Here is a 14,633-nt window from a genome sequence, read left to right on the forward strand (position 1 = left end):
TATTGTTATTATAGACGAGAACCGTCGCCCATAAAAGAACCAGATCTGAGTTTGTTAAATAAAGAAGAAACTGTGAAAGATGAAGATGACGAGGACTTTTGGACGAATACATGCAATTCATTTGTGGTGCAGTTGGCTGAAACCCAGGAAAAGAAAAAAGTCAAAACGCCAGTCAAAAGGAAATCGCCAAAAGAATTACTACCACAACCGCCCAAAAGAAAGTACACAAAACGAATAAAAATCGAACCTATTGCTGAAATTGATAAAGACAATAAATTATCAGATGTTCAAAATGAGTCTAAATCAATTGAAGAAGTGAAGTTGGAAAAGTCATCTGTCTTGGAAAATATTGTTAGCGAAGAAAAAACACAGAAAGACGCAGAACCTCCGGATACGGACAAAGAAAATAAAACAAAACTAAAAGACTCAGAAAAAATTATGGACGATACTAAAGACAAAGAAGACAACGAGAAAAAATCAGCTAAAGGAAAACCTAGAAGAAAACGACTCATTATTAAGCCATTGATTGCCAAAGTCAAGAAAATAAAGAAAGAACATAAGAAAGAGCTAAAAATAAAAGAACTGAAAAAAGAAACGAAAAAAGAGGAAAAAAAAGAACTAAAAAAGGCAGAAAAGAAAGACAAAGACGCGGTTAAAAAAGAACAACTGCTAAAATTGGAAAAGAAAGAGCAGGCAATGACAACAAAAGAAGAGAAGAAAGGACTGAAAAAAGAAGAAAAACGCGATCTCAAGAAGGATCAACAACAATTGGATCACGGCAACAAGAAAGATCTCAACAACAAAAAGGAGAGTAAAAAATCTGAAGCCAACAGAAAAAAAGTTGTGGTAGAAAAAGAAAACCTGACAAAAAACATAGAAAACACGTCGAGAAGATCTGCCGCCGCAACAGCCATCGAAGTAGCCGGCAAGTTTAATCCTAGGCAGTCGTTGAGGCGAAAGAACTCTTTGAAAGACTATACGTTCGCTTTTGACGAGTTATTGGACGATGCGTTTGCACATTTCGAAACCGTCAAGATACCGGTAAAGAGGAGAAGAAAGTGTGCATCACCGTCGCCAACCCCTGCTCCAACAGTAGTTTCCGCTGCGGTTGGTCCTACACAGTTGGTCGCTGTCGTCAAGAAAACCAAAGAGAAGGACAATGAAACGATTCGGATGCGGTTGCGGTCTCGAAACAGACCGTTGCTGGCTAAGCAGGAACCACAACAGGCTTCTTCCAAGAAAAAAGCCAACGTAAAAAACAAAATCATTCCAAAAAGGCGGCGTAAAAAGTCGCTTGGCGAGAAGTCTACTCATACGGTCGTCGCAACTACGGAGGACTGGAAGGACGAGTTGTACAAGTTCAAGCGGTCGTTGCGCCTACCGTCCAAACTCATATCCGTAGTATCACCGCCGACTGCCGGAGCCGTAGCCGCTGACCAGGTGTCGTTAACCTCCATCATGAACATTCCGCCGCCGCCAAAGCCGGTCAAGGAATCTAAAGCGGCTAAATTGGCGGCGTGCCAATCGTTACAGGCAGGAGGGCCCGGTGGAGTATCAGGCAAGAACAAGCCGAAACGGTTGGGTGGCCATATGTTTGGTCGCCGGGACGTTATGTTTAAGGGACGACGTATGATGAAGCGTGAAAAGATTGTGTCCGCGGAAAAGTTAATGCAGCGGAACTTGCGGAAGAGACGGCAACGCGAAGACGAGGTGATGAAAAAAGAGTGTGCCGGCGAAGAGGCCATCGCGTCACATTTTGACGACGAAGACGAGGAGGAAGCGCATGCCGAAGAAGAGGATGAAGAAGACGATGATAGTGGTGCTGCTGGTACTCGAGGTAGTGGTGTAAAACCACCGGCGCGTATGTTATTCAAACGAAAGTTAATGCGCAAAAAGTTTCGATCGGGGTTCGACTACATCAAGAAAAAGAAAAAGAAGGAACCGTTGTCGGACAAAAAACCCGCTACTGTAGCGACCACCACTGTCGCCTCCACCTCCATTCCGCCAAGTGCGCCGCGTTATGTGTCGGAAATCCACGCCGAAATCAAAGGATGGATAGTCAACAAAGGACATGGCGAGACAGTACTCCACCGGGCCGCCAGACTAGGCGTCGATGTAAGTTATTTTAAATGTTGTCTCTTTACATATTATAATGAAGAAATAAAATGGGTATTTGCACCAGGACGTTTCATCTTGGTAAAACTATTAGACACCCGCACATTAATTAATAATTGTAATAATTTATCAACATATTAGAGGAGATGTAATGATTAACATACGTTTCGCCAACCCCCAAATGCAAATTTGCAAAATAAATTTGATTATACAAATTATGCAACATTATTATGTATACCCGCTATAACTTTATTTTTTTATTTCACACATTTACCCAGCTCATATGATTTTGATTATAAGCAGAACACGTGACGAAAACAGCATCAAAGCAACACCATTTATTTGCTATAAAATAGTTGGGCGCATTTAAAGTTCTTCGTTCTCATATACTGATTATTCCTCTCCCCTCCCTTCTTTAAAATTTGTTTTCCGCATCCGAAATATTATTGTCAAGACGCTTACGTCCGGCTAAACACAGAAGGAAGTGATTATTTACAGCATTTCGCGTTTAAACTAGTTTCCTAGTGTACGTGTAGTTTCATTTTGCCTGCCGGGCTTACTGGAAGGGTCGATTTCAAATTGTATTGCGCATCGATCGAACGGGAAACGGGTGGTCATTCGTCGATGGTGACCTGCCAAATATATTAGGAAAATAATATGATGCACGATTATAAATACAACGGAGTTGATATAGCGTGTGTATTCGTTCGTAAAATATAACACAAACGATGATATTATTATAACAAGAATAATAATATTATGCACTCGGTCGGAACGCCACCGTCGTATATTGGTTGTGTTTTTCGGTATTGTTATGTATATATACATGATACATATTGTATTATTGTACGTGATTTATGTCCGATTTGCGGATTCGCGAGATCGGCGAGGTAGGAAGGGGGAGAGAATCGAAACGAATCGATCACGTCGTCGACCGCAACAACGATGATTTATCGCCTAATAATTTCTCGTCCCGTCTAGTGTAGCTTAATATGCTTGCGTGATTTTCTTTTCGTTTTTCTTCAATAGTCGGCCTGTATACCGCGGGTCTATAATCATATTTATTTTATAGGTGGCAGTTTACCGTTAAAAATATCGTAACGTTAACGTGCTATAATATTATATATATTATACGCACTACATTTTCAATAACATTTTTGTGTTCCATCGCTAATTATTATTGTCACAGTTGTATACTGTAGTATTTACAGTACTTGTGAATAGTGAAAACCCGGACCGTTTGTTCGTGCGGTTTTTATATTGTAATATTAGAAAGTGGTAATGCCGGTATAAACAAAAACTGTACCTACTCATGTTATTTTTCCGTATAGGTACGGTTGCAATGTACGAAATGTCTAATACTGTTGTATTCTGTTACTTGTGCTTAAATTTTAAAGTAAATCGGGTAGCTGAGAACTTGGTAGCCTAAATTTGGCCAATTAGTTCAATTTAACAGCTGATAAGTCATTATCTTAAAATATTTTAACTTTAAATATCAAGTGGATTAAACACAATGTCAATCCTTATAATTTATGTAAATATAAATAGTACACATGCAGGGGTGGATTTAACAATTTGTCGCTTCCATGCCAAAAAAATTGCCGCTTTTATTTTTAAAAAAATCACCTCTGTATAACAAAATTTCCTTACATAATAACATTTTCTATGTATTATATGCAATTATTTTTTCTTTGTTTTTATTATATAAGAAAACATATTAATAAATTTATTAAATAATTATTTGGTTATATAAGTAATTTTAATGTTAACTATTTATTTTGAAATCAAAAAATTCAAGAAAAAAAAATTGAAAATTTTTCTACTTAAGAATAAAAAATATTAAATATAAATTGCTGCGTATAAAAACCACCCTCCAAAAATTTGCCGTCTTCTGCGACTGCATAGTTCGCAGTTCCCGCCTCTGTGTACATGTTATGCTTATATTTATGCATAAAACATATTTACCATTATAGATTGTATAAAAATGATAAAATCCCACCTTTAGTATATTCAAAATATATCGAGACGAGACTTTTGACTTTTTAATATGAATTAAAATATACAATGGATAATTATAGATTTCGAATAAATAATTATTTAATTTAATATATTATGATCGAATATCGTTACGAAATTTATAGTTAAATAGCTTGCGTTATGACGTCATCATAAATTAATCAATTAGATTATATTAGATTATATTATATTAGATATATTGTAGGGAAATATTTTTTTCTCTGTAAGTCAATAAAAATTTCAATATTAAAATATTTTAAGCTAAATGATTTACTTGTATGCACCATGATGGTCCTATGTTGTATTTTTCTATTCCTGAAAATAAAAATTATTTTTTTTTAACATGATAATTTTGTTTTCCATTTTAATAAATAATCTTGTCTCTTTCAATAAAAAATAGCAATTAACCACTCCTGAAGTAGCGTAATATTGTTATCAGATTTATAATTAATCAGAAAAATTATTATGGTTTACTCTAGTATAATGATGTACGTCAGCGAATCTGTAATTTCTTTATATGCTACTATTACTTGTATTAACGCGGTACTATTAAACTCATATTATAACATAATATAATATTGTAACTTACCGACCTCCATTTTTCGATAACATTGTTTAGAATTTGATGCGTTTAATCAAATTGTATTATATTATTACCATAGAACCATACACTTCGCAAGTTATTCGCATTATTTACATCGTATGTAAACATAAAAAAGTGAGAGAAAAACCGAAGCCGAACGACACTACGTAACAGTCTCTGAGGCACGCGCATATTATACGTCTATGTGTGTGTAAATAATGCAATGGTAGGAGGAGAAGATACCGTTATTATATACGGTCGTAACGCTCTCTTTTCCTCACCACCAGCAACTCTTCGCGTTCGCTAATATAATAATATAATTTATTATTTACTTGTATACCACGCGCTGTAGAATAGCTGCGACGCAATATATCTTTCGTAAATTATACATACAGGGTGATTCATCGATCATTCTACCCCTATTTTTCCTATAGTAATATATTTATTCAAATTCTGATTTTTAGAAATCGTAAATATATACTTAAATTATCTTAAACCATATTTTAACCTCTTGGATTTTTTTTTCTTACGTAAAAGGAATGACTTATAGCTAAAACAATTTTCTTCTAGTAAAAATCACCCTTTTTCTTAGAAATTCCGAAACAAATTACTTTACTTTAGTAACTACATATTTATTAATCTATTAATATTTTAAAATTTATAAAATTTGTCAGAGGATAATAAATCTAGATTAATAAATTATAATATATATTTTTATTTTTGTAAAACTGATTAAATTATCAATAGTATAATATCTATTTTAAAATTTCACAAACATCAACCTAGAATTTTGATTTAGATTAATCTAGTATCAAAAATAAAATAAAATAGGTAAAATAATAATTGTCGATAAAAACAGATTGCTTTTGATTTGAAATAATATTAAAATTTATAAAAAATATACAGAACACAACTCGCGGGTACATAAAAATTCCAAAAATTTAGGTTTTTAATAAATTCAGATAATAAGCATATGCTCGATATACCGCTCTGTATATATAGTGCTCGTATTTTTACTCCATTTTTAATTTTGTGATTTTTTTTTTTATCAAAGTTGACCGCAAAAAAAACCAAAAATTGTTGAGAACCCACACACACACGTCGAGCACAAAGTTCGATAGTTTTACTGATGACGTGTGCATTCGCGACCTCGTGATGGTGTTAACCTCTCTCCGTCTCCCACCGACAAACTCGTCCAGAAATGATTTTCGCGCGACACGCTATTATGATGACATAACGATTATAATAATATATGCGACAATATATACACGCGCATCTCGCCCGCGTCTGCCCTTGGGACAAGCGCAGCACACAACTTTTCCAGTACAATATTATCATACTATTGTATAGTGTTTCGCGGCAATCGTCGATGGCGGTGGTGCGCGACGAGTACTTGTGATAAATACGACGAAAACTGTCGTCGCATCACTCGTACACGTTATTATGTATCGTTCCGGTAGCGCGGCGGTATGAATGTATGATTATAAATTAAAACATACCATCATTATATTGTGTTACGTGTGAAGTCGACTCAGTGGAATTGTTTTAAAAAAAAAATTTTGATCCCACTTATTCCCGTCCATCGTTACTTATCGCCTTGCATATTGTAAATCTCGTTCTCGTAGAAAGCGGTACCAGAAATAAACTCCTGAACGTGCGTGAGTTAAATTTACCTCAAGTCCGTGGGCTCCATTTCAGTTTTATCTGGTTGTCAAACTTTTCCTCCACCGAGCCGAAGAAGTAACGGAGTAAAATGCGGCGACGTCATTCTGATCTTAACATGGGATACAAAATATAAATTAACTAAAAGCCTTATCATAAATATAAGTAGCATAGAACTATAGAGTTCTTAGCTTCGCAAACGATTTATGAATTTTTCCTATTCCATTTTGTAATAGTAATCGGCAGAATTCTACTTTTTTTATTTATACAAGTATACAACACACGTCACAAATGTTCGAATATACTTGATTTAAAAATCAGCTATTCCAATGCTCAATAACATACATTTTACAGAGTCCACGTGAATTACCTTAACTATTTGACTGTACTAGTGCAGCGTCAAGGTTAGGTAGACCTGTACGGTACCTATGGTTAAAATAAGGTGGCCGACATTTGCCGTGTGCGATAACCTCAAACCGTATTTTTGTTCAACCGTTCGACTAAACTAAAGTACCTACTTCCTTATAAGAGTTGTGTGTATACATTTTTATTATTGTTTTTCAAGATACACGCCGTATTGTTATTATGCTCTCGAGTACTCAACAAACGATCGATCGGCCTCCGTGTGATAATATAATGCATTACATAATACATTATGTATTGACGCCCTCACTAGTCACTTGTAGCTGTATACACGACGCAGTAGATATACTTCAATTTCATATATTATGCATGTTCGTAAAAAACATCGCAATTTTAGTTATTGTTGTTATTAAGTATAAATATAAAAAGAAATAATATAAAAAAAAACTTTGAAATAATCGTGTGCGAGTACGTCTAGAAAGTTTAGAAACTTGTTATATATATATACGTATATGGACCGTGCAACATATATAATATACATGTATAACAAACATTTACAAACTTTCTAGACACACTACAATATTGTCTTGTTTAAATATATACAATATATACATACTTTAGATTATTGTTATTATATTAATCGACCGACTGATCTCGGATTCGATTGACGGTGTGCTTTAAGACAACGTGTCTCATTTTTCTTTTTTTGTATATGTTCTTCTCAAAGGATGTCGTGGGTTATTGTATTGAAAAACTCGAATACGCTCCATCGGTGGCTGACAACGCGGGCTACACGCCGTTGCACGAAGCGTGTTCACAGGGCCATTATCACATCGCCAAGTTGTTGCTTCTGTTCGGGGCAGATGTCAGCGCCAGCGCTCAAGGAGGCATACGGTCAGTACTTTTAACATAATACATACATTTACAATCAAGCGTATTTTGTTATCAACGCTATAATAATATTAATTATTCATATTAACACCTTTACTAATTATGATGTGATACTTACAAAACGAAAAATATCGTAATATCGATTTAACTCTTATGAAATCGAGTCCATCAGTATGATCATAATGCCGATTAGCTCTTTTCCTCCCGTCTAGTATAATACTTCACTAAACAAATGCTATAGATACTCAAAAATTTCATCGATTATCAAAATAGTTTATCAAAAAATATTAATTTTATATAATTACAATTTTTATGATGTTCGTTTAATGCCTTTTGTTAAAAAGCCAATTTTTAAATCATAGTTAAATTCATTTCTACAGTATTTTTGATTATTTAATTGTAAGTATTCTATAATGCGTATCATAAGACTGTTGATATTACTTAAATGAAAAATGCTACTTTCTATTTCCCTTTTGAACAGTATTAGGGACAATAATCAAATTGTGTCATTTATTTCTAAAAGAAATTTATCTTTTTTTTCAGGCCCCTACATGAAGCTGTAGAAAATGGAGATGTACACCTGGTGCGTCTTTTACTCAGTTATGGGGCCGACCCGCATTTGGCCACGTACTCGGGACAATCGCCACTGTCTTTGGCCACAGATAAACAGACCAGAATGCTACTAGAACATCATGTCAACGACGTCCAAGGTTATGGCAGTGCGTCCGTGTGGAATTTTGATGACTCTACACTGACCCGTAAGTATTATATTATAGTATATAAATTGGTCTAACCATAGTTGGTGCATCTATACATATCACCTCTACCTATTGCATAGCTATGGCCCATATTTCGTATAAATATATAAAACTAATTGGTTATACATAATAACATATTATCTTACTATCTTATTGAGTTTTTATCTTTAAATTTGAAAGAGCCATTTCATACTTCACATAATTATATATTAGGTAGACATCTACTAATTTATAATATATTACAATATACGAATATGTGCATTTGATTTTAAATATTTTACCGTATGTGTATACTATAGTAACGTAGAATTGAAAGTGATATAATATACCAATATTTGTTGCGTTTACGTCACGCGTATAATATAACAATTAACAAGTTCACAAAACTTTGTCATAGAGTTCCATCTCAAAAAATACTTTCTAACCTTAATTATGATATAACTATGAAATATTTTTATTTTTATAACAATTCATCTGCAAAAGACACGTATTACAAACTTTATGCATGTGTTGGAGCATTCTCATATACGCGTCTAAAACAGAAGAAAGGACCATTTAGGGACCTGAATGTTGTGTGAAACAGTTATATCAATTTCTTCTTGAACTTAGAGATTAATCTTCATTTAAAAGTTTATATACTATGCTTGTCTTATATAATATTAAATATTTAAAATATAATTTCTATAATACACTTGATTTTTGCCTTTTTATTATAAGGTTTTCTCCGGGAATAGCGCGTCGTAGACAACAGTCGATGAAAAAATAAATGAAGTGATGTGTTTGAACAGTTATAATTTCAAATATTACGAGTAACATAAAATATTGTTGATCTTGTACACTATTTTAGTATAACAATATTTATTTTAAACTTCATATTCTGGACAATAATTTTCTAGAAATTTTGATTTTTAAATATTGAACTAAGAGACTAATAATAATTATAAATTATTTATAAACATTTTTAGTTTTTATAATATATATGAGTGGTGGAGAGAAGGCATTATATTTGCTCCACTTCTCTTTTCATCTAAAATTTATGATGATTTCAATATTCCGTGTTTATTATTTAATATTTATATAATAAATAAATCAACATTTTTAGAAAAATATTATACTTTAAAAAAAAAAACTAACTACTAATATGATAAAGAAAAATAATAAACAGTTAACAGTTTCATAATTTTTTTTTTTAATGAAGTGTTCTACAAATACTTTGAATTAAATGCAATCGATTTTTTTTCTTCAAACATTTAAAAGTTGATAGAGATTTATTTTACTAAGATATTATCATAGTGTCTCACGTTATAAAAATGTCTACGTATATATCGGTGTTCCGACTATTGGTTAAACCTTTTTGGGACAAGGAAAGAAAATCTTACATATTCTGTTAGAAGGTAATTTCCTGTAAATTTATTTCAAGGCTTTTACTTTTAAAATGACGACAAAAGTCCCCGTGTGTTTTGTCTCTGTTTTACAAACGTGTAATATAAAAAATTTGCGTTCGACGAAACATATTTAGTATTTTTAATATATTAGAGTAAATCAATCTTAAGGTATATACATATAATTAAAGTATAAGGGCACCTCTTAAGTTTTATTGATATTTTAATTTTAAAACAAGTTATACTTATGTTCCTACAATTTTACCCTATAGTGTTAATCTAATCGAGTACCTCTTGCCCATGTGGCATGCGTTTTACAGACGAACCCGAGGACGTAGACCGGCTTCTGTGGTGTCTTCCGCCGGCCCCATCACCGGTGCCGGGCGACGAAGATCCGTCGTTCGAATTCGAGTTCGCTGATCAATCGTTGCCGGACGTTTACAAACTGTCATCCGACGAGAGTGCTGACAATCGCACGGACGACGACGATTGGGTGTTGTTCGCGGACGTTTCGACGGCGCTGTCAGTGAAGACGGTCGACGCGCTTGTTAAACTTTTGGACGACGAAAATGCCGTAACGGCAGTTCCGGCGGACCGGTTCAAGGAACGCGCGGTGCTCCGGAAGTCGTTGGGTCGACAACCGGTCGCGGTGCCATCCGCCACCGCAGCCAACAGATCTGGCGCCGCCGAACGTCCGGCCAAAGACGACAACAGCGGCTCTGTGGCCGCGAAGGAAGCCTCTTTCTCCTCCACGCCGTCCACATCAGCCTCCGCCATCGTATCCACTTCCTCCACGACTACATCAATCTCCACCACTGCTACTACGGCAAGTACTACCTCCGCCGTATCCTCCTCCACACTGACATCAGGTGGTGAACAAATACTCTTTGTCCGTTACGACCGTAAACTCAAACAACTGTTAGGCGTGGATGTGTACACAGTAAGTTGACGTTGTCGTCAGCATTACCATCATCAGTAGACGGCTGTGCGCACACAGGACGAGTTACCGTGTTGTTGTTTTTATTATTATTATTTTTTTTTAATTTTTTTTTTTACTACTAAATTTAGGAATTGCCATTTGACATATTTTTCGACTTTATGTTTAAGCAACATTTCTTTTTGTACTTAAATAAGTTACCCAAATGTTTTTTTTTTATTATTTCTTATGACGCATTTTGAACAAGTTAAAAAAAAGTTGACAATTTATGTTTTGGTTGGTTAGTTTTTAAAATTGAACACATCAACCAAACCAGCAGACGTGTTTAGTATTATTTAAAAAAAATATATATATAATTTTGTTATTTTAAATGATTTTGGTATACCTCTTTGTTAATGTTCACATTAAGTTTTAATTAATGTTTATTATTATTATTAATATGTATAAAAATATAATATTTACTTTTTTTTAACAACTGTTTTGTTTGTTTGGTATTTTTTTTCCATGTGCTAATATATATATTATGTGCAATTTTATTATACATTTATTTCATTATTATTATTATGATTATTATTTGATAATATCTTTTTTTAAGCAATTTAAATGAATTTAAAACGCGACATATTCGTTTGTAATTATTACAATTCTTAGCTCATTTTGTTTTTAATGTATACAATTTAATATAATATAATATATATTTATCGTATTAAACATTCTTTTTTGGTGTATTGTGATGTTGTTTAGATAGGTGTTCTGTACTTTTTTTTGGCGTGTTTAATTATCTACAAAATAAAATTATACCTAAAATAGTTAATTATAATATATATATATATATATATATATATAATATATATTATATACCTACATTAAATGTTTGTGTGTGTTGTTTATACACAATTATAAATATTCAATTTTGTATATAATTTAAAAAAAAAATCTCTATGTATAATTGTCTATATCATATATTCATGTTTATAGTTATAATTAAGTAATTTTAATTACATATAAATTAATTAAAAAACAGCAGTTGTACATAGTTTATAAATATAATTTTTTTCTGTTTCTAATAGTTATTTTATTTCAGTATTAATCTATTTATTCACTATTACACATGGATTTTATGCTTAATCCTAGTCAACAAGTATAGTAGATCAAGTTACTATCTATAATCATTTAACCCTTTTTCATTCATTTGGGACTGGTAATTTGATATTAAATACTATGCAGGTATCACATACATGTGTAATGTACACTAATTATTAATGTATGTGTTTATGAAAAAGTTCTTGAAAAACATACCGTTTTAATTGTTTTTGAACATGTATTAATTGCTTAATTTAAACATCTAAATGAATAAATTATTCAATTATGTGAAATATAAATTTATAAAGTATAATTATTGTTTAATTTTATTCTTTAGTGCTCTTCGCAAATAGGTTAGGTTAGGTAATTAAAATTAAATTAATGAAAACTCACGAAAATTAAATACTTATAGTATATAAATGTTATTATAGTTGACTATGGCATTATTACCAAAAAAGTTTAAATAATAAAACTGATATCAAATAAAAACGAACATTTTTTTAAATAACTAAAAATAAATAAATTATTAAAAAACTGACTAGCGTAAAAATTTCCATTTTTTCTTACATTTTTTACCCAAATGATAAGAGATATATTGGTAATTTTTATTTTTGACCTTTCAAAACATCAATTAGATCCAATTTGCTATCAAAAACAATAAAATATTATACGTAAATGTTAATATTTTACCTTATAATTTAAATTTAATAATTTACTTATGTAAATTAACCTGGAGGTGTACCATACTTACCTATTATACGAATCACTTATAGTTTACTACTAATTCCAATTGTATAGGATCTATTAAAAATATTTGATTTGAATTTACATCATAATGTGTTATAATTTAAAATAGTTATAACCATTCGTTACGTTTAATTTTCACTAAAGTAAATCGTGAGAAATTGAATCAAATGCTTTATTGCTTTAACTGTGTACAAAAATATACTTAAGCGTTTTTTTTTTTTTTCATTTACCTTAATAGCCTAAATATTTTATCAGAGGATCTATTCAAGCCTAGACTGAGCCACTCAGGCCACTGTGCTACTGTTCTATAGCAGTATAGCTCAGTAGACTGCACGCCTCAATTTTGTAACAAAAAATACCTAAGTATTTTTAAACAATTTATGAACAAAAAAAAGGTCTTTTTTTAACCTGGACTGTCTACTTACTGAAAACAGACCGGTATCCTCCTAGTCCGAGCCTGGGATCTATACGTCATATACAAATACACGATACACAACATAATCAAAAATACGGACGTTACAATAAGCGTGTCGTGTAATATTTGCCACTTTTTATATTGGTTTGAAACGTATGGAAAATGTGTGTTCTGCAATCCCCTCTAACGTTTAAAGCTCATAATAATTACCCGTCCATTAAATCTTAAAATAGTTAAATTAAATTGTTCAAGTATCTAATAATAGGGACTTGTAATTTTCACATACATCAATATTTTACGCGCGTCAATGTGCTATACGATATAATAATATATCGTATGATATATTTAAAAAATAATTTAGATTAATTTAAAGCTGTTGTCCGTTTATACCAACTTAATTATTATTCATCACTAATGGTAAAATCAATTTCTATAATAGCTAATTAATAGAATTATAAATACATGATAACAATAACTTAGTAGTGGCATTACAGGCAGACTGTCTCCACTCAAGTTCATTTTTCGTACCCAACGATCAATCGTTAACACTTGTGCTATATTGTGAATAACTCAATGGCGAGACACACTTAAAATGTATCGTACAAACTGCAGTAAAACGTAGCCGACTACTGTTCGAGAACTACTAACAGCACACAGTGTCATGCCAGAATATTTTCTGTGCCATAAGCTTCTGGAAACTTCGAGAAGCTCCCAAAGGTATCTCCCCTCCCTTTAAAACACCGGGACCGGTTGCACCAGCATACGCACGGCCGTGATAAACCCAAAACATTCCCCTAGTAACCGCCCCTCGAGTTAGTGGGCGCGGTGTGTGACGCGTGCCGCCGTAAGCTGACCGTCGTTTCCGCGTGTACGTCCGTTTTTGACGCTCGTTGTGCCGACGAACTATTGTGCTTTCGCCGTCGCAGTGTGTGCGACCTCATTGTCGGCGAGCTGCCCCTTGTGGATATATTTTTACATGTCGTCGTGTCATCGGTCTTGTGCGCCGCCGTACGTGTCCGACATCGTTGGCATGGTGATCATCGGTATGCTGCAATGTTCATCAGGCGTCAGATTGACTATTGCGGACCCGGTGATAAACCATAGCTTTTTTTTATTATTTATTTATTATTAATTTTTGTATTATTTTCGTTTCGGCGTTTGATAGCTGTTATTTTTATAATTTAATTACTCGCTATTATTTATTATTATTATTCATCCCTCTGGGCGCCCGGGCAGTGCTTATTTGGCCCGTCATTAATGTATAACGTGTATTGTTTTTATTTATATATATATATAAGTGGTCACCAGTCCTTTGCCGGTTATGTTAATTATTATTGAGATAGTGTCTGGGTATTATTTTATTACATTTTTTATCACCATCTAAGGCCAATCGTCATCCCCGTAGGAGCCTTATATTACAACTACAGTTGTGGTTTTACGAGTACTAGCTGAATAACCCGTCGCTGCCAGGTTACAGTAAAAAAAATTAGATTTTCGAATAATTTCATGTACCTATATAAGTATGAACAATAAATATATAGGTAGTTATAATAATACGACAATAATTTTTAGGAAAAACATAAAATCGAAACTAATTTAAGTTCTTAAGTTTTAATAAACTTTATAAATATTATACACATAATATATAACGGGAAAAAAACTGCAAATATTTTATTCAACA

General features: G+C 32.8%; 1 protein-coding gene across 3 annotated transcripts in view; it reads left to right on the plus strand.

Moving 5' to 3' along the window:
* The window catches only part of LOC112591174 (putative RNA exonuclease pqe-1), a 134,944-nt gene extending 123,839 nt beyond the window's left edge, over positions 1–11,105 (plus strand). For all 3 annotated transcript variants that reach the window (XM_025334895.1, XM_025334897.1, XM_025334896.1), the window contains 4 exons: positions 15–2,115; positions 7,467–7,633; positions 8,174–8,388; positions 10,091–11,105. In XM_025334895.1, coding sequence (XP_025190680.1) covers positions 15–2,115; positions 7,467–7,633; positions 8,174–8,388; positions 10,091–10,719 — 3,112 coding nt within the window. In that variant the 3' untranslated portion in view covers positions 10,720–11,105. The remainder of the gene's footprint in view (positions 1–14; positions 2,116–7,466; positions 7,634–8,173; positions 8,389–10,090) is intronic.
* The last annotated feature ends 3,528 nt before the right edge of the window (positions 11,106–14,633 follow it).

The sequence above is a fragment of the Melanaphis sacchari genome, unplaced genomic scaffold, assembly GCF_002803265.2.
Source record: "Melanaphis sacchari strain LSU unplaced genomic scaffold, SCAv2.0 Contig12_pilon_pilon, whole genome shotgun sequence".
Lineage (NCBI taxonomy): Eukaryota > Metazoa > Arthropoda > Insecta > Hemiptera > Aphididae > Melanaphis > Melanaphis sacchari.